At 39.5% G+C, this 25182-nt stretch overlaps 2 protein-coding genes across 10 annotated transcripts in view; both read left to right on the forward strand.

Annotated features, from left to right (window-relative positions):
• TGFBR3 (transforming growth factor beta receptor 3) overlaps window positions 1–25182 on the forward strand; it is a 518676-nt gene that overhangs the window by 398905 nt on the left and 94589 nt on the right. The gene's annotated exons all lie outside the window — the stretch shown is intronic.
• Window positions 1–25182, forward strand: part of HFM1 (helicase for meiosis 1) — a 105657-nt gene that overhangs the window by 68026 nt on the left and 12449 nt on the right. The window contains 14 exon segments of the mRNA XM_050962113.1: window positions 61–108; window positions 324–421; window positions 501–632; window positions 9488–9573; window positions 14208–14291; window positions 17755–17912; window positions 18830–18933; window positions 19833–19985; window positions 20579–20674; window positions 21684–21802; window positions 22666–22751; window positions 22903–23012; window positions 24312–24482; window positions 24485–24553. Coding sequence (XP_050818070.1) covers window positions 61–108; window positions 324–421; window positions 501–632; window positions 9488–9573; window positions 14208–14291; window positions 17755–17912; window positions 18830–18933; window positions 19833–19985; window positions 20579–20674; window positions 21684–21802; window positions 22666–22751; window positions 22903–23012; window positions 24312–24482; window positions 24485–24553 — 1514 coding nt within the window.

Genomic DNA, 25182 nt, shown 5'->3' on the forward strand with positions numbered 1-25182 from the left:
AAGAAAGTATAATTTTTAGTTAAAGTGAATAGCAAAAAATCAGTATGTTTTATTATACAGGTTTCCAATGGAAGGGAAGATAAAAACAAGAGAAATGAAAGTAAACTGGTAAATATTTTGTCATATCTCATTGGCTTGAAAATAAAAGCCCTGATCCAAACTCCTATTGACTTCATTGTGCGCAGGCTCATGCCTTTAGATGCCAAACAATGTTGCTTTTATCTTGAACTTGCCTTTGTTTTTCAATGGAGTCTTTGACTCTTGTTTTATTATATTTTGTTTACTAATATTGTTTTATAAACTAAGAAATATTTCTTTTTCAGTCTTATTCAGGCTCAATTAGGATGCATTCCTATTCAAGACTTCACTCTGACACAAGATATAGGCAAAATTTTCAGACATGGCTTAAGAGTTACTAAATGTATGTTAAAATTTAATGCATTTTGATATATTTAAAAATAAACTGTATTATATTATTAAATATATTTTTTCTTTTGTAGGGTTATCTGACTTTCTGGCATCATGTAAAAACGATTTTGCTGCATTATTAAACTCTTTGATTTTAGCTAAGTGTTTCAGGTGCAAACTGTGGGAAAACTCTCTGCATGTATCCAAACAGCTAGAAAAAATTGGTAGGTACAAGAAAGAAACAGTAATTATAATAGTGTGTCAAAGTTCATCATTAATTTCACTGTGAACTTTTAGAAGATCTGTTTTCTGGACTAAATAAGTCTTCCAGCTTTTCATTTGCCAGAATCATGGTAGAAAAGACTCTCTTGCAAGGATGATTAGTTGACAGACCAGTACAAATTCTTTCAGAATCAGTAAATTCTTAACTGCATTAGTAACTAGAATGAAAACTTTGATCTAGGAATAACAGCAAAAATACACTAGAGAAAACATTTAAGGAACTTTTTCCAGAGATTTAGCAGTATCAGATTCATGTTTATAAAGAAAATTGAACTATTCCTTGTCTTGGCAGAAATAACTGATATTTGAACCTTAATTAATCTTTTTGTAATTTGTGATGTACCCTGGAAAATATTGAATTTCTGCTGCTTTACTGATCATATACACAACCCTGTCCTATAACATTACTGTTTTCCTCACCTTTGTATACCTATTTGGGAGGTAGCAAAGAGAACATATTCTCTTGACAGTCTGCAATTTCATTGAAAATTCACACACAGGGCACTTTCAAGGATGACATAATTGTGACAAATGTAGTAGGTTAATGATGTCTGAGACAGGCTTTAAGATAACATATTTATTTACCTAAAAACAGGAGATTACATACAAAATAAATGCAGGACTGATGCTGCTGTAATCTAAACTTGCTGCCTGGGTCTCTGCAGCTGCTTCTTGGTGCTGTGTGGGAGACAGGAATAGTGGTACTGCATAGAGTCCTACAGAATGTGTAGCAGCTTCCTGCTACAGTTTAGCTCTTTAGGGCACACTTTCTCTTTTAAAAAAATTCACCATATTCTCTAACTGAACAAAGTCTAACAGTGATTTAACTTAACATTTTTAATGTTATTTTTACAATATCAGCCAATCTAATTAATCTTTTCTGTACAGCACTTTTCTGTATCTGCAGTATTGGGGTTTTTAGGCATGTTTATGTCTTAAACAATCTGTTCACTTTCTTTGAAATAGTCTGAAACACAGTTGATCTATTACACTTTTTTGTGCTTCTTGTGATTTTTCACATTGCAATTGTGTTGCTCTATAATTTAGTGCTTAATAAATTTCCTTTTTCCCTTCACTCTACACAGTCCACATTCTTCAAATCTGTTTTCTTGTGGGTATCAAGAACTAGATGATATACTGAATTTCATAAGTTTTAGCCAGATCTATTAATTCTGTATTCTTGAACTGTAGTCCACTGCAGTCCTTGAAATTCCATGACATGCAAATACAGACTTAGTGATCACAATTGAAGCTGTGGTATCTTGAAATATCAGTCTAGAAAGTGGTTAAAGTAGTCTATTATGATCAGGTGATCATGCCTGGTGGGTAAACAAATCTATTCTGACTTTGCCTTCAAGTATCATAGGTTGTTCATGTGGTGTCATGTTTCTTTCGCATTGTGTATCTCTGTATTTCAGGCAGGCTCCACACTTTCTTATTTCATCCATATCACTGTTTATATGTGGCCAGAATATTACTTCTGCTCTCTCTCTTTTTATTTTATTTTATTTTATTTTATTTTATTTTATTTTATTTTATTTTATTAGTCATTCCAAGGAGTTTTTGGTATGGGACTTAATTCTCATGTACAGTAAGGTTCCTTTACAATGCACTGGGAATGGGAGTAAATGTACTTTGTAAAGGGGCCCTCATGTAAATGAGAATCAGGTCCATATTCTTTCCAGTATTTTTCTTCTTATGACTATGGAATTTATTGTTTTTGTACCTTTCATGAGTACTCCCAAAATCAATGAGAGGTTCATTTTTATATAGTGAATTTGCATGTGAGGAAGTGTTGACTCCATCCAGTACTTAGAGCATGTATTACTGCTTGTATTGTTTCATCCTTAGCTGTTTCTCTTTCCTGCTAATCTTTTATTTGTGGCAAAAAGGCACGTGGTGCTTTTATCGGGTTCACATGAACTGGTAACTGCTTATTCTAGATCATCTATTTGGGAGGTAGCAAAGAGAACATATTCTCTTGACAGTCTGCAATTACTAGATGATGTCCTGGCCAGAACTACAGGATTAAACTATACTTTTGTACTTTCATGGTCTTTCACACTGCAATAAAACACCCGCAGCTGGCTCATGTCAGCTGGCTCAGGTTCAGGCTGCAAGGCTAAAAATTGCAGTGTAGAAGTTGGGGCTTGGGCTGCAGCAGATCACAAATGCTGGGCTCCGGCCCAGGTACCAACATCTACACTGCAATTTTATAGTCCTGCAGCCTGAGCCTTATGAGCCCAAGTCAGCTGCAGGTGTTTTATTCCAGTGTAGACATATACACAGAAGTAACTTCTATATTCTTCTCAAAGTACTTTCTTGTGTGTTGTATTCAGTGGGTTAAGGTCAATTTCAGCTTTTCAGCTACAGTTGTACAGAAAATTGTGATACTTTGTATGGCTATATAAAAGGCCTACATATTTTTCTGTTTTGTTTTCTTCTTGTATGTTTTTCTGCTGCTGTCATAGCTGTTGCAGCATATTTTATTGACAGCCATTCATTTTCATGCCTCTGTAGCAGTAGAGCTCCCAGGTTCCTTTTGAGGGTACTCTTTCGGTGGGTCAAACAATTGCTGAATTAGAGTAATATCAATACTTTCTTCAAATTCTTGAATTCTTTCATGCTCTGGCAGCTAACTCAATTTTTTATCTTTGTGAAGTGAGGTCCGTTATTCTAACTACATAGTTGGGTGTGAATTTACTGACATAATTCAACATGCATTGTGGTCTTGGATTTATTTATTTTTATTAAATTTTTGGGTCTCTGTTTGTCAGTGTTGCATAAATGTTAGAACTTCAAGCTTTGTGGTCAATTTATCTACTAAATATATGATTTTTTTTATTTTATTTTTTAATTGACACTTGGCCTTGTTCAATTTAGGACTGCTCTAAATGCTTCTTGCATTTTCTAGTACTCTCCACATTTCTCCCTGATGTTCAGCAGAAATGCTTCTCTGGGCTATTATATCAAATGGCAGTTTCTCCTCACTTCTTCTGGCAGGCAGGATTATGACCAATCACCATCAAAGAGGGTAGAGACATTTGCTGAAGTAACAGCAAACTAATAAAGTGATTGATGTGGACTCTGGGGCTGGAAAAGACAGCCTGCACAAAGTTATCACAAAAGGAGGAGAAGCCTGTCTGTTAGGAAGAGAGGCTCTCCTAAGTCAGACCTGGAAGAGGTGCTTCAATACTTCATTGAGGGAAGGGATCTCAACAGGCCCCTTCCTGTACTCTTAACTATGAAGTTCTTGACACAAACAATGAGTCCTCTTGGTTGCTAAATCTTACCAGGATACTAACCTTTCCTCCCAGAAGTTATCTAAAAAAAGCTTGAGGACTTTTCTAAGTTGATTATTCTTAGCCTTCTTTCACTGTTCCTAGAAAATTATTTATGATGAATGCTGATACTTTTTCTTCTAGTGCTGGTCTCTGTGAATTCCACAGGTGGGTATGCATGCGTACCATGCACCCAAGTCCAGAGATTTTAACAAGCTGTATCTGTTGCCTCGCACATGTGCAGTAGGTCTCCTTGTGCTCCTAAGTGAGGTATAAGAAGTGTATGGGTCAATGGCCCCCAGTTCCTTGTTATCACTGCATGGCTTGAGGCAGAATCCATAGTCCTCTCTTTCTTCAGTTTTTCAAAGAACCTGTAAATAATATTGTAAATAGTTACTCTTCCTAGATTTAGTAAAGTTATAGTTTTAGTGTAGCTTCCTTCCTGACTGGGGATTCCCTCCCCACAATCTGGGACTATGCCCAGAGTCATGGGCTTCAAAAACTGCGTCTTCTGCCCTAGATCCTTCTCTGCACTCTACCAGAATTTTCCCCAAACTGGACCTCCGGGGTGCTTACAACGTAGTGCACATCAGGGTAGGAGGTGAATGGAAGACCGCTTTTAAAAACCTCTGTGAGCACTTTGAATATCTAGTAATGCCATTCAGTCTGACCAATGCTTCAGCGACCTTTCAACACTTTGTGAACAATGTATTTAGAGACATCCTGTAGTAGTATGTAGTCATCTTTCTTGATGCCATACTTGTGTTTTCAGATAATCCTGATCATCATTGTTACCATTTCATTCCATCCTGGAAAAACTATGGAAGTATAGCCTGTTCATGAAATTGGAAAAAGGTACCTTTGATCAGTCCTCCACAAAATTCTTGGGTTGCATCCTTTCCCCAGGTGGACCAACAGAAGTTAGAGGCCACCCACAGCGGGGCAATGCCCTAGTCCCCCCAGGAGTTACAGCATTGTAGCAGGGTGCTGGTGCAAGGCACCTAATTAGCCCCTGCTCAGCCAGCCCCAATCAAGGGAAATAGATTGGGGCTGGGGAGAAGTCTGGTGCCTGGCCTTTAGAACTGGCTGCACCTTTGGGCCTGATGCTTCAAGGACTATAAAGGCTGGCTGGCAGCCAGAAGAGAGGGAGATGGCCAGGGGAAGGTCAGTCTCCAGGCTGAGGGCAGACTCTGGGTAGAAGAGGAGATTGTCAGGCCTGCAAGCTCTGTAAATAGTATCACTGGTGGTGGGAGAACGTATGTAAGTAAAGCCACGGGTGCTGCAGAAAGGGAAGCCTCTCTGTGCTTTGTTGGGGCAGCAGAGGGCCCCAGGAAGAGGGGCGGGCAGAGGACCATGTTACAAGCATTTTCTGGGCTTCTTAAATTTTTACCAGAACTTCGTTCCAGGCTTCTCAGCGCACAGAGACCCCATGACCAACCTCCTCTGCAAGACCATCACATTCATTTGGACATACGAAGCTGACCATGCTTCTGAAGAGCTCAAGGCTGCTTTCACCACCACTCCCATTCTAGCACACTCGGCCCTCGCCCAGGCATTCAGAGTGGAAGCCAGTGCCTCCAGTGTAGCCATTGGGGCCATACTGTCTCAGAGACATGGTCCACAGTAAATGTTGCACCCCTGGGCTTACTATTCACTCCTGCCAAATGGAATTATGATACACTAGATAAGGAAATACACTAAATCAGCCTTTGAAGAGTGGTGCCATAACCTCATGGAAGCCCAAAACCTAATGCAAGTCTTTTCTGACCTTGAATATCTTTGTGCGGCTCAAGCTTTGAACCAAAGACATCTCGATAAAGGCATTATTCTTCTCTCAGTTTGATTTTTATCACCTCCTATTGCCCAGGAACCAGGAATGGGAGAGCCGATGGCATTTCCTGAAAGGGGGAATATTGCCAAGAGAATGAGGAGCCTAACCAAGAACCCCCCTGTCTCCTAAAACCTCACAGCTTCCTTACTGCCACAGTACACTAGAACTTGCTTGATTTAGTCCAGTCCACTTTGCAGGGCAACCTTAGTTCAGGAGGTGATGGAACAGCCTGAGCAAATGAGACCCAGAACAAAAATGCAGTGCTCTACACAGTATAGGCTCACCTACATCGATGAGCGCATATACATTCCACCGAGGTGCCCCCAGCTAGAAGGGCTCCATCTTTGCCATGACCCTCCATTGACAGGCCACTTTGGCCACCTTAAGACTTCCGCATGCTTTCCCATTTCTTCTGGCCCCATAGACAAGTTGAAATCCGGGACCATGTTGACTCTTGTGACCTGTGTGCTCACACAAGGATGTCCCTTGATGCCCTAGTACTCCAGAGACTCTGGGCCTCCATCACCATGGACTCCATGGTGCAACTCCCTTCCTTTGGCCACACAGTCGCCTTAACTGTTGTAGACCAATTGATCAAAATGGCACATTTCATCCACTGTATCGGCCTACACTCTGCTGAAACAGTGGCTCAACTCCTAGAAGTTCATGTGATCCATCTTCATGGGCTTTCAGACTGTAGCACTTTGGACCAAGGCTCTCAGTTGGTCTTACGCGTTTGGCATAAAGCCCTCTGGCTAATGGATGTTCACACTTTTACTTCCTCCGTGTACTACCAGACAGATGGGCGGAGAGAGAGAGTGAACTAAGTATTAGAGCGATACCTATGGTGCTTGGTCAACTACCATCAAGATAACTAGTTGTCCCTCCTTTTTTATGCCAGATTCTCATACAACAATGCTGATTATGCCTCCATGGGGCAGAATGCCTTCCTTGCAAATTATGGGTTCCAACCTTGCTTTCACCTGGCTTTACCAGGAGCCTCCATGAACCTAGCAGCCGGTGACTGAAACCAACAAATTAACCGTATCCAGGAGAAACTTAAGGACCACCTTGAAGTTGTGAAAAGGAACTACAAGCAGTATGCGGCTGTTGCCACCAGGAAGGCCCAGCTCTCATGGTGGGTCTAAAGGTCTGGCTTGCAGCAAAACACCTCTGTATGAACAGGCCATTCCTCAAGCTAGACCACCAGTTCCTCAGACCCTTCCAGATTTGTAAGCAAATCAACCCTGTCACATTCAAATGGCAGTTTCCTCAATCTCTTGAAAGTTATCCAGTTTTCCATGTATCCCTCCTGAAGCATTACACAGAAGGACCCCTTTCTTGATTGGTCCCAACAGCTGCCCCCACCAGTCCAGGTCCAAGGGCATTTAGTCCATGCTATCCTGACTCTAAACTGAAGAGGGGGAGACTGTACTACTTAATCAATTGAGAAGGCTAGGGTCCTGAAGAACACTCCTGGGAACCTGCTGCCCATGTTCATGTCCATGCCCCTGCCTGCTAAAATGGTTTAATCAAGGCTCTGCAGATAAACCAGGCCCAGCACCCATCTCAAGGAAGGATGCCTCTGAAGAAGGGGATGATATACGGATACAGGAACTAGAACCCAGGTCTTCAGTACATAAGACAGCTGACATTCTCACAGTGCCATCAGGAGGACCTGCAAAGCCATAGTCAGGAAGCACTATGGAGGCCCTGAGTGGCAGTAGCCTGTGGCCCTCTGATTGGTCAACCACCCTATTTAACCCTGGTGATTGCCCCAGGAAATTGTCTGGGCAGCCACACAGACTTTAGGCCTGCTGCAGTTCCAGACCTCACCTTGTCTCCTGATTTCTGGTCTCCAATCCCAACCTGACCCTTGCTCTTGCCTCCTGACTTTAGCCTGGTAATACCTCCTGTATCCACACTCTGACCCTGATTCCTGCCTCCCAATTCCAGCCTTGTGCTACCTATGTTCTCTGATCCTGGTCTGACTTTGATCCTGACTCTTGTATTGAACCCGGCTCCAGTGATTTCCTCTGACCCCTGTTAACTGATTACCCACCCTGATGTGTGGACCCCAGCCCAGCTGTAACCTCTAGACCAGACCACCTGTGCCCTGGCCCCTTACAACACATTTGCTGGACATGCACTAATCCAGGCCTCTGCTGCAGATTCAGCGATGGGATCTGCAGTACTGCAAGCATCTTTGCTGCCTACTTCCTCACACCCACCTCCAATCTGAGCACAGCTTGCCGGTCATCCACATGTGGAATACACATAGGGACCAGGACTTGAGAAAGAAATGGAGGTTATGTACTGTAACTGGAAATTCTTTGACATGTGTGTTCACTATCTGTAGTGCACTACCCGTCCTCCATCCCCTCTGCTTCAAATCTGATTAGATTCGCAGTAAGAAGAGGAACTGAAGGGGCAACGACCTGCACTGTCTCTTATACCCTTGCTTGGGAGAATGAGGAGATATACTGTACACAGAGCTGTCCCTAGGTATCAGCATTCCAAGCATGTGCTTGGAGAGGCAGTTTTCAAGCAGTGGCATTCTGGCTTTTTGGGGTGGCATTTTTCAAGGGGCAGCACTCCGGCCTTTTTTGTTGTTGTTGTTGTTGTTGTTGTTGTTTTTCCTTCGGCAGTAGCATTCTGGCTTTTTTTTCCCCTTGGGACAGCAAAAAATGTGGAGCCGGCCCTGACTGCACATGTGTGGGCCAACAGACACTGCTTGTTAAAATCTCGCACTTGGGCATATAGTGTGCAACATGTGTTGAATAGAGATAAAACCACAAATCTCAAAGAACTTCCAGTTACAGTAAGTAACCTCCATTTCTTCCAAGTAGACTTTTCTGTCTGAAGTTATTTGTATTCATTCCAGTGAGTCATAATTCCAAGAAGGAATTTCCTGATTTGGAATCTAGTGCTGACTCCCAAATGCCAAAAGGGAGACTGAGGAATTGGGAATACTTGCAGAGGCGTGGTTTTTTGGCAGAATTCCCTGCTAGTTTATCCTTTAGCCCAATAGATCACAGAGACTGCCTGTTCTTCTCCTGATTCTAGTCAGGTGTTTTGCTAAATCTTTTCAGGGACTGTATATTCTCCCAGAAGATTGTGGAGACAAGTGGTTCTCCCTAGAGTGGATTTTAGTTATATCTTGCTCAAAAAAATATAGACTTCACAGGGATTTCTAGCATATGATTAAAGGATCCCTTGGGTAGTCAACAGGAGTCTCTTAGATGAAAACTTATTTTATTTCAGTGCCATGCTGTTTATTCATTTGTGTGTTCACATTAGTTATTTACTGACTGTTGGAGTTTTTCCTAAGTAAAGCCTGCAGGAATTGGCCCTTGATCTGCCTTTCTTTGATTCTGTAACTTAGTAAAAGACATTGTCATTCTCAAATGTTTTATACTTCATTTTATTGCTTTTATGTTTTGTTTATACTTTTGTATAAATTGAACTAAAGAGTATTAAATTTTCTGACCACCTGAAGAGAAATAAAATTTACTATTGTTGAAAAGAAAACATTGACCACCTATTGAAAAAATGCTAGATAAAAGACCTCTTGTTAAAATTAGTTATGCTTTATATTTATTTGCTATAATGCAGTTGTTGAAAATAATAATTTGGGATTACGAATGCCATATAAAAATATTACAACATTTTTCAATTTTTACAGGTGTAACACTATCAAATGCAATGGTAAATGCAGGTCTGACATCGTTTAAAAAAATTGAAGATGCAAACGCAAGAGAGCTTGAATTGGTATTTAAAAATTTTTATGCATATTTATACAAGGAAAATGCTAATGTTTAATACTTAATAAGTTATAGACTGCAGTGTTCTAAGTGGTTTATTCTTGTTCAGTATCACATTAGATTAAAGAAATATGCAATTATGTGACAGAGGTAGTTGATTCTTTTCCTGAATCTGGTTAAGTTGATGTTTTGCTTCAATTATAAGTTACATCTTAATTTTACTGACATTTTTTTATTACCATATGGGGGAAGAGAGATTCACCCTAAAACTTTCCACTAACTAAAAGAATAATAGCTCAAATTCAGGAATTTCATCATTATCCTTTTAGTAGTGGAAAGTTGTAGAATGAAATCCTGGCCCTGCTGACGTCAATGGCAAACTCCCATTGAACGTCAGTGAGGCCATCTCACCGCTGGTGCTGAAAGATATGGGATTAAATTTTGCTGGGTTCCTGGTGCACAATTTCTTTGGCATTTCTGGTTCTCAAGTGTTATAGCATCGTCTCCTCACAGTGTGTAAGGTGCTCTTTCAGATCTCCAAATGTCGTGGGCTTCATTAATACTCTTGTTTTTGCATTTGGGAATTTGTTAGATCTTGATTTGCCTTCTCTGCCTGTTCCCCCCGCCCCCCCCCCTGTTTCTTGTGTTTCATCATTTAATACATTAAAGTTTAGGACAACATAGTATAGATACCTAATGTAGGCACTAGAGGCAGCTTTTTGAGGTCTGGCTCTACTCTGGAGAGGAGCAACAGTTTGAAACGTTTCTGGATTTTTGGTTAGGTTGCTATTCAGGTTACCATTGGAGGTAGGGAAATAGGAATCTTATATTTGGTTTGGTTTTTTTTTATGACTCAGGTGGTCTTACTTGGTTCCTTGTCCTGGGTTTTAAATTTCTCTCATATGTAGTTTACTATTATTTTATCATAATATAAAAAGTTGCAAAGTCAAGTACTCCAAAGTTAGAAAATGCCAGAATTAAGATTTCCTGTGCAACCTTCATTTGGCTCCCTTTTGTTTATGCATTATGATACAATATTTAATTATATGATTGCATATTACTTCCTCCGCAGAATGCCTGCCACATTAAGTGAAGTGCTGCCCGGCTAAGGCAGGCTAGTCCCTACCTGTTCTGACACTGGTCTGCACCCTGGAAATGGCCAACAGCAGGTCTGGCTGCTAGGCAGGGTAGGCCACCGGGCTCTGCGTATGGCCCTGGCTCCGAGCACCAGCTCTGCACTCCCATTGGTTGGTTCCCGGTCAGTGGGAGCTGAGGGGACTGTGCCTGCGGGTGAGAGCCGCGTGGAGCCACTTGCGCTCCTCCACTTAGGAGCCAGACCTGCTGGTGGCCACTTTCGGGTTGCAGCGTGGTCTGTGGTGCCAGGACAGGCAGGAAGCCTGCCTTAGCACCGCTGCTGACCGGGAGCCACCTGAGGTAACCCCGTGCCCCAATCTCCTACCCCAGCTCTGAGACACCCCCCCAAAACCTGGAGCCCCTTCCTGCACCCCAAACCCCTCATCCCTGGCCCCAGCCCAGATCCTGAACCCCCAACTCAGAGCCCTGATCCCCTCCCTCACCTCAAACTCCTGCCTCAGCCCAGAGCCCCCTCCCACACCCCGAACCTCTCATCCCCAGCTCCGTTGAGTCATGGGCATCAACAGTTTTCTTCAACTGGGTCACCAGAAAAAAGTTTGAAAACCACTGTTCTAGACCAAACTCTCCACTGCACAGCCCTGATTCAGTCCAGAGGAAGTCCATCCTGTGCACTGAATGAGGCGGGGTCTCAAGGGAAAGATATGTGGTTATGTAATCCAAGACCATATCGTGAACCATATGCACAAGAGTGCCAAATTAAGATTGCAAAAGCTAACTTTTTGTGTGTTTGACTTTGCAACTTTTTTGTTCTTTTAACATAGTTTTTGTGTGTAATTTCTTAGATTTTTTAAAAAGTAAATCGAAAAAACAAATACTGTCACGTGTCTTCATATTGACATCCAAATGGTTCATCAGCAGGGTTAGAACCTCTAGATCCCCAGCCCTGGCCTCTGCCAACAGAGTAAATGATAACAAGAGTAAGTTATCATCTGCTATGTGGACCAGCACTAGAGGGGGATAAGATACATTTTACAGTATTTCATAGATATTTGCTCTCTTCCATTCTCCTTGTGTATTCAGTCCCAGTCTCCACACCTCAGGCTTCTTGTCTCAGTCTCCTTGCTCAGCCAGTCCCTGCCTCCCCTCCCTCCAGCTTTTAGTCCCAGGCTCCAATTAGTCCAATGCTTCCCCTCAGATCCCAGTGTCAACCCACAACTCTTAATCACAGTTTATCTCTCCCCTTCCCCTACTTGCAGTTTCATTGTCACCAAGCTCCTTGTCACAATCTACTCCTTTCCTTCCTCCTGGTCTGGCTCTTGTTCTTTCCACATTCAGGTCAGGCAGCTTCCTCTTCCTTGCTGCCTGGGCTTAGCACAGGGTCCTTGAGTGCCCATGGGAGGCAAGCTCTATGCTTTCAGTTTTGGTACCTGACCCCGCCCCCGCACCCGGCCCCAGCCCATAGCAGACAGGAGCAGCAATTACAGAGAAAGTCTTGTTTCATGCCTGTATTCCTGTGTTCAGGCATACTCTGTTGCTCTTTGGGCATGGTGCATGCCTAGTTTGGACAGGACTAGGAGCTGTGAGGAGATGGAGGCTGCATGCTCATTGAGGATGGACTATTCAGAGATTTTTAGCTACTAAACTTTAAGAAGTCTCTACTGAGCATGTGAGAAGTGAGATTTTTCAAAGGTTTATAATTTGGCCAAGTGTGGGTGGGTTTTCACATGAACAGCAAAATGCACATTCCTAACACAAAGGCCACTCTTGCCAAATGTCAGTTCCCAGCTCCAAAGTCTGGGAGTGATAGAGCTTCTCAAAGAAAAAGTCACCAGAATTCTTTTGATGTTGCAAAACAATGCTTTTTTCCCTAACCTCATTCTTGGAAGAAACTGAACTGTTTTAGCTGAAACATTCATCGTCCTGCCCAAAAAGATCAGCCTGTGACAGACACCAAAAAATGGAAAATTTCATCCTGATGGTTAAAGTTTGACAGAGTTTTAAGTGGCTGAAAGTAGTGTCTTATAATTGGAAATGTCAGGAAACTTTAATAGGTAGTGCTACCATCCTATAACATTAGAATAATATACATTTCCTTAGGGCAGAGGTTCTCAAACTATGATCTGTGGACCACCAGTGATCCAAGAACTCCATTCAGGTGGTCCGCAGATAGTTCCCTCTAAGGTGCGTGCCTGGTCAGCCGCACACGAGACAATGAAGGGCCACCCACCTAATTAGTAGAGCTGCACAGGCATAGCTCCACAAATTAGGTGCCCGTACCCTGGAGAAGACACACATGTAAGGTGAGGTGGTGGCCTTGGGGGGAATAGGGTGTAGGTGGTATGGGGCAGTGGGGTGAGAAGAGGGAGTAGGGGCAATTTGGGATGTGCAGGGCTGTGGCTGCCAGGGAGACATGGCCCTCCTTCCCAGCCCCAGCTCAGGGGCTGCCACACGGGAGAGAAAGGGCACATCCATCGCATTAGAAAGGTAAGACTATTGATTCTAAAATATGAGTTGTGTGCTTTTATTTGTAGAACAAAAAACCCGTTTATTATTAAGGTTTTTTTTAATATGGTGCTTTTATCCAAATTGCTTTACAATAGTTAGCTAATGGTACAAACAACATTTGGAAAGATCATTAAGTGGTCCACTGAGACCCTCAGCAATTTTCAAGTGGTTGAAAAAAAGTTTGAGAACCACTGCCTTAGGGGAACCCCTGTGGATGCTGGGTCACCTAGTAACTTCTTTTTATTATGGTATTGCCAATACTGCAACTAAAACATTTCCTTTCTCCTACTCCACAGTTATGTTGAGGAATTATGGTCCTTCCAAAATGACAATAGAAGCTCTCTATGGTCCCAAAACACTTATTTGTATGACTGAAGTTATGCTTGGATTTCAATATATGCGCTATCACAGTTTTCTCTCAAGAATAGCCCTTACCCAGGACTAGAGTTTTTCCCCCCTCTTACTCTGAATAGTATAATTTATCAGATAAAGTTGTTCATATTCATTCTAGCGTGATCTGAACCATTTTACTGGGGGCAGTCTTCTATAGCATTTATTTTTGTGGGCAGAGGAGGGCCGGGCCTAAGGAGTTTAGTAGGTTCCAATTTCCTTGCCTGTTGAGAATTCTGAGTGAGATGAGAGTCAGCATCTGAGAGACTATTCTGCTTCTGGCTGAACAGTTATTGTACATCAAAGCAACTGATATTTTTTCTTGTCGGCTCTTTCCTAGTTGGTGAAGTATTAACTGCTTCCAGTTAAGACATTTCTTCATCAAGATGAGGAAAAAAGAAATTATACCATCCCTGGAAAATAATTATCCCTCTTTAATAATAAGTACAGTATTTGCAAATTATGGGCCAAATCTTGAAACGATATGGAAATCTCCATCTTCTTTGATATTAAGGGTAGTTGTAGATAAATAAGAACTGTCCACAGTTGATCCTGTGCATTCTCTTATTAAACTTCTTTATTTGAAAGTTATTTTTATTACCAGTGGAACATGACTTGTAATATATCAGCAATAAAACTAAATATTTGCAGATTTTAAACAGACATCCTCCTTTTGGAAACCAAATAAAAGAATCTGTGCTACACCTGCCAAAATATGAACTTGACATTGAACAGGTAACTTCTTCCATGCGCTTTACTAGATAATGATTTTTATGATTGTTTTTGCTTTAGAATTCTGCTAACACAGTAAAAGTAAAATATTTCAACAAAATATTACAATATTAAATGTCTGTGTCCCCCATCAGGAAAATGAAACCAGTCATGCCCCCCTTCAGCCTTGCCATGTGTTGTTAAAGGCCTGCCCATTTAATTTATACATGTTCTGTGTTCCTAAGAGTGTTCTTTGTGAGCTCCTATATGGGCACACTCCACATTTTAGGAAATATTGTCATAAGAAATGTTCCTGAAACATACGTTCATTCAAAGACTTCTTAAGTCAATTGTCTACATTCTACACAAAATATCTGATCTCTTTCTTTTCTTGTTTCTTGTGTTTGTCAGCAATCTTTTTATGTTAAAAGATGTAAAAGGAGACAGTTCACCTATTGATCTAGCTCTTTTGAATATGTAAATCTGACAGCTCTCTTCCATCTTAAATATCAAACATGAGGCAAAAAGAGGTCAATAAAGAACATTTTTCTGTTTTTCGATGTCAGATTCAGGAACATACAGAAACAATAGCTGATTAGAATCCAATAATTGATAACATGCATATCAAAGGAGGCATGATCTAATGCTTTAGGTGGGAGACCGGAAATCCTGAGTTCTGATACTCACTCCCTCTCTGGCATTGGGCAAGTCACTTAACCAGTCTGCCTCATCTTTCTTATCTTCAAAATGTGGATAATAACACTTAATTGCCTCATAGCGTTGTTAAGACAATTAGTTACAGTTTGTACTTTGAAGATGAAAAACTTGATATAAGTTTAAAGTGTTGGACTATTACTATAATAATGATCAATTGAGTTTTATTTTGTCATTTTGTAGATTAGCACAAGTGCTTGAATAACGTATTGGTAATTCTTAAATCCTTTTCAGAAGGAAAAGTTAACAATGATAAATGCTGCACAAAGATCGGCCTGCATTATTAAAGTTTTTTTTCCTATAAAATTGAAGCAAGAAGTATCTAGTTTTCTTGCTTCATCCCCAGATATATTTACATATGAATTAATGAGAGAAAAGGGGGATTTTTCTTGTCTTATTCTGTATTCTTTCCTGTGAAGCTAGTTCATATTTATTTTGATATATATATTTGTGTATGATACATTTTTGTTTATGCCAACAATAGAGGATCAGAATTTAATGTATTAGCCTCTTTCAGCCAAGATTTATTGTGATTCTATTTTAATTTATGTATTCCAAATTAGACCCGTAATAGCTGATATCATTAACTGAAAAAAAAAACACCAAGACCATCTCAAATCAGCCTTTGAAATAGCATTATATTGTTTATGAAAAATATACATACATGTAAAATACACTTCGTTTTTACCATAAGTTTCTCCAATGCAATTATTTCGTATATCTTCCATAAGAGTTCTTCAAAATGATGGGCACAGTTCATTTCTCTAAAATTTGGTGATCACGTTTCTGGCTTCCATTAACCACTGATTAATCATTTAAATGGTATAATTAGTACCCAGCAATTAAATTTAATAAAAGGATATAGAAGCTTTGATTGTTATATTATCAACCTGTGCCAGACTGAACTATACGTGACTTGAAGAAGAACCCTATGTAAGCTTGAAAGCTTGTCTCACTCACCAACAGAAGTGGGTCCAATAAAAAAATTACCTAATGCCCCTTGTCTCCAACATAGAACCCAGCAGTTGTGACTGTAAGTCATTATAATAGGAAGGTCTCTAGGGGTTTGCGAGAAAGAAGTTGATGGTCTCAGTCTAGTTTGTAGTGAAAAAAGTTCACTCTCAAAACTGCCATGATTAACACTCATCATTGCAGTCTTAACATTAGAAAAAAATGGAGACCGAACTATCTTCACTCACCTAAAGTAGTCTCCTTCTAAATCAGACAGATGCACATTGGAATGGGGGAACAGGGCAGTGTTGAGAGAGCTTGCCTCGCTGCTGTCCATAATGAACTTGTTATGTGAGTGAATAGAATAATAGTGGATTCACTCGCATCACCAGTCTGACATAATTTTGAAAATATTAGGATTACAGTAACTCCTCACTTAAAGTCATCCCGGTTAACCTTGTTACGTTGCTGATCAATTAGACAACATGCTTGTTTAAAGTTGCGCAATGCTCTCTTATAATGTCCTTTGGCAGCTGCCTGCTTTGTCCACTGCTGGCAGGAAGTGCAGCCCATTGCAGCTAGCTGATAGGGGGGCTTTGAACCAGGGTGGACTGGCAGCCCCCTATCAGCTCCCCATTGCCCTAAATTCCCTGTGTGGCAGCCACCCAGCAGGCTGTCAATTGCTGGCAGTTCAGCTGTCTCTCCCCCCACTGCCATGTGCCGCTCCTGCCCTCTGCCTTGGAGCTGCTCCCCAGAGCCTCCTGCTTGCTAGGTGGGGGGCAGGGAAGGAGGGCTAATGTCAGGGTGTTCCCCTCTCCCCTGCTTCTGCACCCTGCTTACCCCACCTCCATAGAGCGGGGCGGGAGGAACACGACAGAGCCCAGGACTGAGGGAGCTTGCTCACAGCATGGGCTGTCTCAACTTGCTGATCTGCTTAAAAAGGCAGTGTACTTACAGTGGAGTCAGCATACTTAAAAGGGCAATGCGCATCTCTCTCTCTCACATAGGGTGTGTGTCTCTGTCTGCCATGCTGCACCACCTCAACCAAGCTTCACAATCATCATCGCTGTGTACCAGTATTAAATTGTTTGTTTAAAACTTATACTCTGTCTGTGTGTGTGTATATATATATATATATATATATATATAATATATTTGTCGTGAAAAATTTTTTCCGGGAACCTAACCCCCCTATTTACATTAATTCTTATAGGGAAATTGGATTCACTTAACATCATTTCGCTTAAAGTCGCATGTTTCAGGAACATAACTACAACGTTAAGCAAGGAGTTACTGTACTTAAAGTTCTAGTAAAATAGGTATTTTACAAATAACATTTCTAGAAAGCACCTGGTTTAAAGACTATAACGCATCTTGAAATGCTAGTATAAATAGGGCATAAATCATTATTTCTGGTGTTTGAACTCCAGCAATGGATACATGATGAACATTTATCTTTCTTTGGATTTACTAGTAAACAGACTGTTCCACTGGAAGTCACTGGTGTGCATCCCTCATAGAATCAGGTTTCTATTTTCCTTGGCAATGAACAGAAGGGGTTTTTCTGTGTTGTAACATTCATCTTTGGCTAGAAGTGCAGAGTATCTTAGAACAGTCATTCAAACTTAGAATCTCAGCAATGAAATCACGATGATAGCCCTTTCTGTTGTGTGGACAAAACAAATATGTGTTCTGTTGAAATTGTACCTGTCCATATTGAGCCTTTGTTTGTGCGTGGTGTACAAATTCATGAAAAGGCATGTGGCTTACTCTGAAGTGTTTTTACTGGTTATATCTTTTTATGTATGATTTATTTTCCTAGCTTGCAAAATACAGCGATACGGTGGCTGAAATCTTAGTGACCATCATATTAACAAACTTTAAACAGCTTCAGATTAAGAGAACTGCACCAGACTTTCACTATGTAACCTTGATTATAGGAGATGCTGATAATCAAGTGGTTTTTAAACAGAAAATTATGTAAGTGTGATCAGTCATGTTATTTACATCTTTAGGAATGCCATTTTGTATTATTTCCATGAAGAGTCAAATAATATTTAGTGGTGTAACATTTTTTTATATTACTAAGACTAACCAAATCTCTCTTATTTTAGTGGAAGTCCTGCTGCAAATGGATTCCCTAAGCGTGATTCTCTGTTGCTTTGTGCACTGTGTAAAATCGGTATCAAGTGCTTCTTGATTTCTTAGCATTTTACAGTTGCTTTGCACTGGTGTAAATGGCTAAACAAGGCACAGTGCAGTAGTCAGTCCCCTTGCATATATCATGCCATTCTAAATATCTGTGCAATTGTTATCAATTTTATGGATTATATTGAAGCCAAAAGCATCCAGTTTTAATATAAATATACAAAATTTACATTAAGTAATGCTAATGGAAAGGAAACTTTTGAATTGTTACTCATGAAAATTAGGTACTGAATTATTTACATAGGCAGCACTTGCCTACCTTCCCTACACAGGTTTTTCTTCATCTGGTGGGGGAATTAGACACTCTCTCCAGTTGGATGAGCTGTACTTGAAGGGAATAGGAAACAAAGAGTAAAATAAATCTTTTCCAACTAGATGACCTGCACCTGGGTCCTGATCAAGTCCTCACAAAGAGGAAGGCTTGCTCTTTGCACCTTGCAAAACTGGAATCTCATCTTCAGGACCCTGGCTATCTTATGGCTGCAGGCCCTGTGGGCACATCCTATGAGAATGTTTTTAATAGACTCCCTCATCAGTTAGATCACCTGAATCAAAACTGCTGCATGGTCTTTTACTAGATTTCCATACTGCTAGATAACAAATAATGTGACTTCTTTTAATAAAATGTTTACCACTATCTTACTGTCCATTGTGTATACTTAATATCATTATATTATTATATGTTGCAGGGATTCTGTCTTGCTGAAAAATGGAAATTGGACTAAAAAAATTGAAGTGAAAAGAGCTCTTAAATCTGAGGAACTTAGCATAAATTTAATTAGCTCTGAATATGGTAGGTTTATTGATATGATTAGCATTTTAAAATATACTTTTAAAGATGTTGAATAAATAGTGAAACCAGTTTCCTTTATACCAAACCAAAAATTTAATAAAATTGAATTAATTTTAAAATAATATTCTATTCATTGTTTTATTGTATGGCATATTACACTAAAAGCATTAATTATGAGATGTTTCTAATGTAACTGTTTCATCTAAGTGTCCTGTACATTACCAGTCATCTCTCTTTCCTCCCTAGGATTTAACCCGAGCCCTTCTTCCCAAAACTCTTTAGAAAATGACTCCAGAACACTTCACCCCATCCATCCCCAAAGTTTTCCAGTCACCTCTCTGTCAGTTCTGAGCCACATACCAATTCATCACATCAGATTTGCCTGATTTAACATTGATTCTCTTAATGTCAAATCCCTCCTAGTCTTTAACCTTGTTTGGATTCTTTTGTCCAAAGCTGTATATATTAAGAGCATTTAACATCAAAAGTACTATCAGCACTTAGTTGTACTTCTTGTGTAACTGCAAATAGTGCTACTAATGTTCCCTAACAGCAGCTTGCAATGCTAAGGAGGTGAAAATTGTTCAAAATTGGATACGAGATATGCCCAAGACACAGTCCCACTTCCTAAAACAAATACATACACACATGTTAAAGTGAACAGTGTACACTAATCAGATTAGCTAAATGATTCTCTTAGGAACCATAACTTTAAATTTCCTGAATTTTTTGTTTAAATCTCAACCATAACATTAAATGCAAAATACTATATTACTACAATGGTAAATTATGAAAACATACTGTATAACACTTCATTATAAAATTGGAAGTACAGTAAATGGTAATTGACATTTTTTTTCTATATTTATGTAAACATTTTCATGGATCATTTCTAAAAGTTGGGGTGGATATTCAGCAAAACTATACAGCCTTTTACTTAGGACCAAAAAGGTTTGGAAATGAAGTGGTTTTACAAAGAAAATTAGAAGCTGAGTCTTCGCCTATGTATCATGCCTCTTCAGTAAGATCAGCAGCAGCGAGAAAGGATACAGGTAATTAATAATACTCTAGAATCTCACATCTTGCACCGTTGAGATCAATGGAAGTTTGGTCAGTTACTTCAATATGAGTAGGACTGGGCCCCATATTTTTTCATCTTTCGTCACTTTTGAGTAAAATGTTGTGTTAATACACACTAGAATATATTAAGGAATTTAGTGTACTATGGCTTTGAATCTGGTATAGATAATTAGGACTATTTCCATCGAGACCCAACAAGGGCATAAAGTGTTGCTCCATTGGCTCAACAGGTAGTGCAATACGTTTCCATAGGGAATGGAATTTGAGAAAGAAGTTGGACATCTAGTACCTCATGCCTTCAGAGTTTTAGAGTGGTGTTAAGGTGATGCTTAAAGCTTTTAGTGGGGACAGTTATTGCTTTGCTATGAAAACAATCTTAGCAACCCAAAGGGGAAGTCTCTCTGGCAAACATGTAGCAATTGACTTTTTTGACCCAAAAGTTGTTTGAAGGTGAACAAAAATCTAGTGCCATGGATGACTTTGTTCCTTTTTCTCCCTGAGAAACCCTCAACAAAATCAGTGAAATAGAAAAACATCAGCATTTCTTCTTTTTATATTACCTCAGGAGGTGCCTGTAACCGAGAGATCACTTACATGAAACTTGGGAACAGAGAATGCAGCCATCACTGTAAAAATAAAGATGTATGTGGACATGACTGCTGTGAGTTTCATGAAAACTCATTATTTCTAACATCTAAATTCAAAAGATCTAATTCCCTCATTTACACAAGTGTAAATTAGGATTTTGTTGATATTAATGGTGACATTGCTGTAAAAAGAGTACAAAGCAAGAGAATCATGCTTAAAATGTCAATATAATGCAAAGTAAAAATTAATAAATAACTGCAGTATAATTATTCTGTAGCTAATATAATGAAGAGTAATATTTTACAGAATTTGATAGCAATGTCAAGCTTTTCATATTGTGGCAAATTGCCAGTACTGTTATGCTGGGTCTCACGCTCTCTCTTCTTTGGGGAAGGTTTCAGGGTGCCATTGCTTGCCTCTGAACCGGTATTTTAATTACCCCACTAGTGTCCTTGAGGAGAGGAGTGGAGAGGCAGGGACCTGGGCCCACCCTCTTCTCCAGGTCCCAACCCAGGGGCCCTAAGGTTTGTGGTGAACTACTTGAACTAGCAGTTCCTTCCTCCTGCCCTTCAGCTTGGGAAGGGGCTTCTTGCCCTCCTTTTACACAAGCCAGGTGCCCTTTACCTAGGGTTTCTTTTGGATTTGTCAGCCCACCGCAGCACTCCTCCAAACTTTCCTTTTGTCTCTTCAATACTGTTCTCTTCTCCAACTCCTTCAAACTGCTCTTTGCTCCTACCAAACCTTCCTGCTCCAACTCCCACACTGTCTGACTGAAGCAGGGGGTTTTTATTGTATGACTGACTGCTGGTGCTCTAATTGGCTTCAGGTGCTCTAGTTAATCTATAATAAACCTCCTTCCCCTTGCAGGGAATAGGGCTCCCTGCTAACACTCTCCTGCTGCCCTCTGGCCATGCTGTATCACAATATTTTTGTATGAAAACAAATGCATCAAAATTTGTCTTTTATAAAACATCAAAGATGAAATCTTAGCCTCGTTAAAGTCAAAATTCCTATTGACTCAAATGGGGCCTGTATTTTACCCCTTATATTTAATCTGAAGAATCTTCAATTCCTTTTCTTAGGTAAAGTTGGAGTTTCACAGAAATCTGAGTTAAAGAGAGATTCAAAGTTTTCTTCATACCTAGCTGATTTAAGGAACAGAAACTCAATTTCATCAGTTCCCCCAGTAAAACGGTTAAAGGTTTGTTTTAACATACACGCTCCTGAAAAAAAAATTATTTAATCTTGTTTATTGACTATATAAGTATTGGTAGATTGAAGGCATTTTATTAATCACATATAGACATGTATAGACAAATGTGTCCCATTGCTGTGAAATATGGAAATAGCAAAGGAGCACAAAAAGGATGGGAAAGGCCCAGTAATCTTGGAAGGGTGTAGCTGCTGAGTGGTATGCTTCCCATGAGCCCATGGAAGCCTTTCTTGGCAAACACTGTCTGGTTTGTACTCTGCAGGTTTCGGAAAGTATGGTGGACTGAGTAGCAGGCATAGCTGGAAGCCACCAATCTGTGACAAGCTAGGGAAATATTACCTGAAATTATAAGTAAAAATTAATACTGGTGTCCTGAGAGAATTGTGCTGCCAGAGGAGGTTTTAAGCGTAACATTCATTTTAGATTCTTAGACTCCACAGAGTTTCAAGGCTAAGCACTTTGCCTTCTGGATGTGCCTGCAAACCCCTCTTCCCTATGGAGAGAATGTGGCATCTGAGTTTTTGCAATGCTTATTTCTCCTTCCCTGCAGGTTTTTCTGCAGTGGAGGATGATTTGGCCCATAGATAACAGCGAAAGAAATGTGGTTAACAGTCTGGGCTTGCTGAGATACTTGCATTACTCCAAGATCTCACTGGCTAAATTGAATAATGTGCGTAATAAAAGTTTTAAAAATCTACCATCAGATAGCTGTACATTTTGTGCATTCATTCTATAAGTATGATTACTTTCTTCCTGTAGTGGCTTCCTTATTCTTTGGGAAGTACAAATGCTGTGATCCAGACTATTAAAATACAATAATACACTAATCATCTGTAATAATCTTTTTTTAGATGCAGATACAGTTAAATAAATCTCAAAATGTGGATCTGAAACAATTTGTTTTTACACCAAAATCTTTGTTGCCAGCATTGCCGAGGTACTACATTATTGCTATAAGTATAATAGAATTTAAAACCTGCTCAGTTAAAATTCTCTCATTGGCATAAGCAGTGAAGACCTGTTTTCTGAATCAAATTATTTTTAAAATACAACTTTCTTGTGACTCTGTTTTACTGATTTGTATGAAGGTCTGACAATGCACAGTCTTCTGCCTCAGCTTCACGAGAACACTGGAATAATGTTAATATCCTTGGTAGACCTCAGAACCAGCTGCAATCAGAGAGTTATGAAAAGAGTAGTAAGTTATTACTAATGTATGAAATTTTCTATGATTTTTTTTCATTGTTTTGAGTTAAATGTTCCTTGCAAAATTAAACCTGTTGAAATCACTACAGCAGCCACCATAGTTGCAGGGAACTGTATATTTAGGGCAATACAATATGCTCTGTCAAGGCAAGGAACTTGCTTTGACATTGGCTTTTCTTCTAAAATCAATTAAAGTTGCAAGCAGAGCTCTCAGCCAATAAATGTCCCTTAAAGGAAAACCGTAGTGGTTAATTCTAATACCTTAGGCCTAAATCTGTAAATACTTATTGCTGAGTTTGATGCTTATGACTGTGCTTATTCTCATTGATTCCAATTGTAATGCATCAGATAGTTTATCTCCTTCTGCTTTCCACACACCTTTCCCATCATCAGTGGAGTATCTGAGTGAAAAGTGAGCTTTATGCTTTGTATTGTTTGCTGGATTAGGCCTTTAAAACAGGTAAATTAACATTTAGTAAAACCTCCCACTCTATCTATATTAAAAACTGAATTTTTATTTTAATACCTTTCAAGGTTCTAATTTCTCCATAAATGCGAGCGTATCTTAATAGTCAATGAAACTTTACTGCTGCTTCCCATCACTGTTGATGAAGGTCCCACTCCTACCACATAAGTTATTTTCACTTACATACACTGCATATTTCGTGCTTTCCATTTCTAACACATGCCAATTTACAGTATACAATTGTGTTCTATTTCCAGTGTTCAAAAGATAGCAAAATAAGTAGAAAATACTGCTAACATGAAACTGCTGCCACATCTGCTCATGCTCATTTCTCCTATGCAAGCAGTGAAAGGAAATGGAAACCCTTCCATTCTGCATAGTACTGTCAAATAATGTTTTAGTTCAGCTATCTTAACATATTTTAGTTAAATGCTTTTAAAATTAATTGTTTAAAATTTGTTTGTCTGCTGTGACAATGTGTTCTTGAGGAGTTGAATTTATAGGAGAGGGAGACAGTGAGTAAGATTAAATAGAGTGAATAAAGAGCAAATGAATGGGGGAAAGTAAAGGGACTGGGCTCATCAGTGTTAAACTTGCACTCCACCAGACCATAATTTTCACACTGGGAAAAAAATTAAATCAGAAGTAACTTGAAATATTCTTTATAAGGGTCCCTTGCTGGAATTTGGAGTGAAGGTGACTTTTTTTTAAATAATGTTGAGAAAAAGTGTGTAGCTAACATAGTTTGCTTTTTTTTATGGGTTGAACAAATAGTCTTAAGCATGCAATCCAGAGTTTTACACCTCTATTATAATTGCATTACAGATTTCTCTTGGGAACATTCTATGACTGTAAGTGAGGAGAGCCATCAGATGATGACGTCAAAGAAAAATCTTAAAGAATCTTTAATGCATAATTTTACTAATGCAGATAAAAGCAGCTCTTGGTTTTCAGAGGCTTTGAATGTGAACTTTGAATTGGGAGATGAAGTTTGGGATGATTTGATGATGACAAATTAATACATGCTAGCAGCTTTCTCACTGGTGTGGAGAGTAGAGAAGATTTAGGTAATATTATTTTGGTGTAACCTATTGTTTATGATTGTCACTGTATGTACCAAATGGACAGTGTACCAGATAATCTTCAAATTAACCTTTTGCCGCCTTTTTGTTAAAAGTAATAGATTATGATCTAAAGTAAAATTTAACTTAAAATCTGTGGGTAACTTAATTGACCATTTGATTTAGAATTGTAGTTTAAAGACAGATTTTTCATTCAAGATTATTGCAGCCTAAATATCAAAGATGATTTTCTATTGAACCTTCATTCACTGTCTCAGAAGTTGGGTATTTGTTAAAATGATGTGCAGTAAATAGTTAATGTTTTCACTACAATTGTCACCAGTTTGGTACAATTAATTGTAGGCTTACCAACAAATTATAGACTCAGCACCTGCTAGCCCTCTGAATCATCATAGACTTAAGAGGTTTTAAGATCAACAGATTTTGCCTTTTTCCAGCAGGCAAGTTCTACTGTCTAAATGCTGTGAAATTACTTTGCAACTGCCAAATATTGCTCCCTTCCTGTGACCTGAATTACAGACACCGTATCCACCCTTTTCCCATACATTATATCATAATCAGGTTAATGGATCTGATTTCATGTGTATTATTCCTTATTTCACAATCACAGTCTG

The sequence above is a fragment of the Gopherus flavomarginatus genome, chromosome 7, assembly GCF_025201925.1.
Source record: "Gopherus flavomarginatus isolate rGopFla2 chromosome 7, rGopFla2.mat.asm, whole genome shotgun sequence".
Classification (NCBI taxonomy): domain Eukaryota; kingdom Metazoa; phylum Chordata; order Testudines; family Testudinidae; genus Gopherus; species Gopherus flavomarginatus.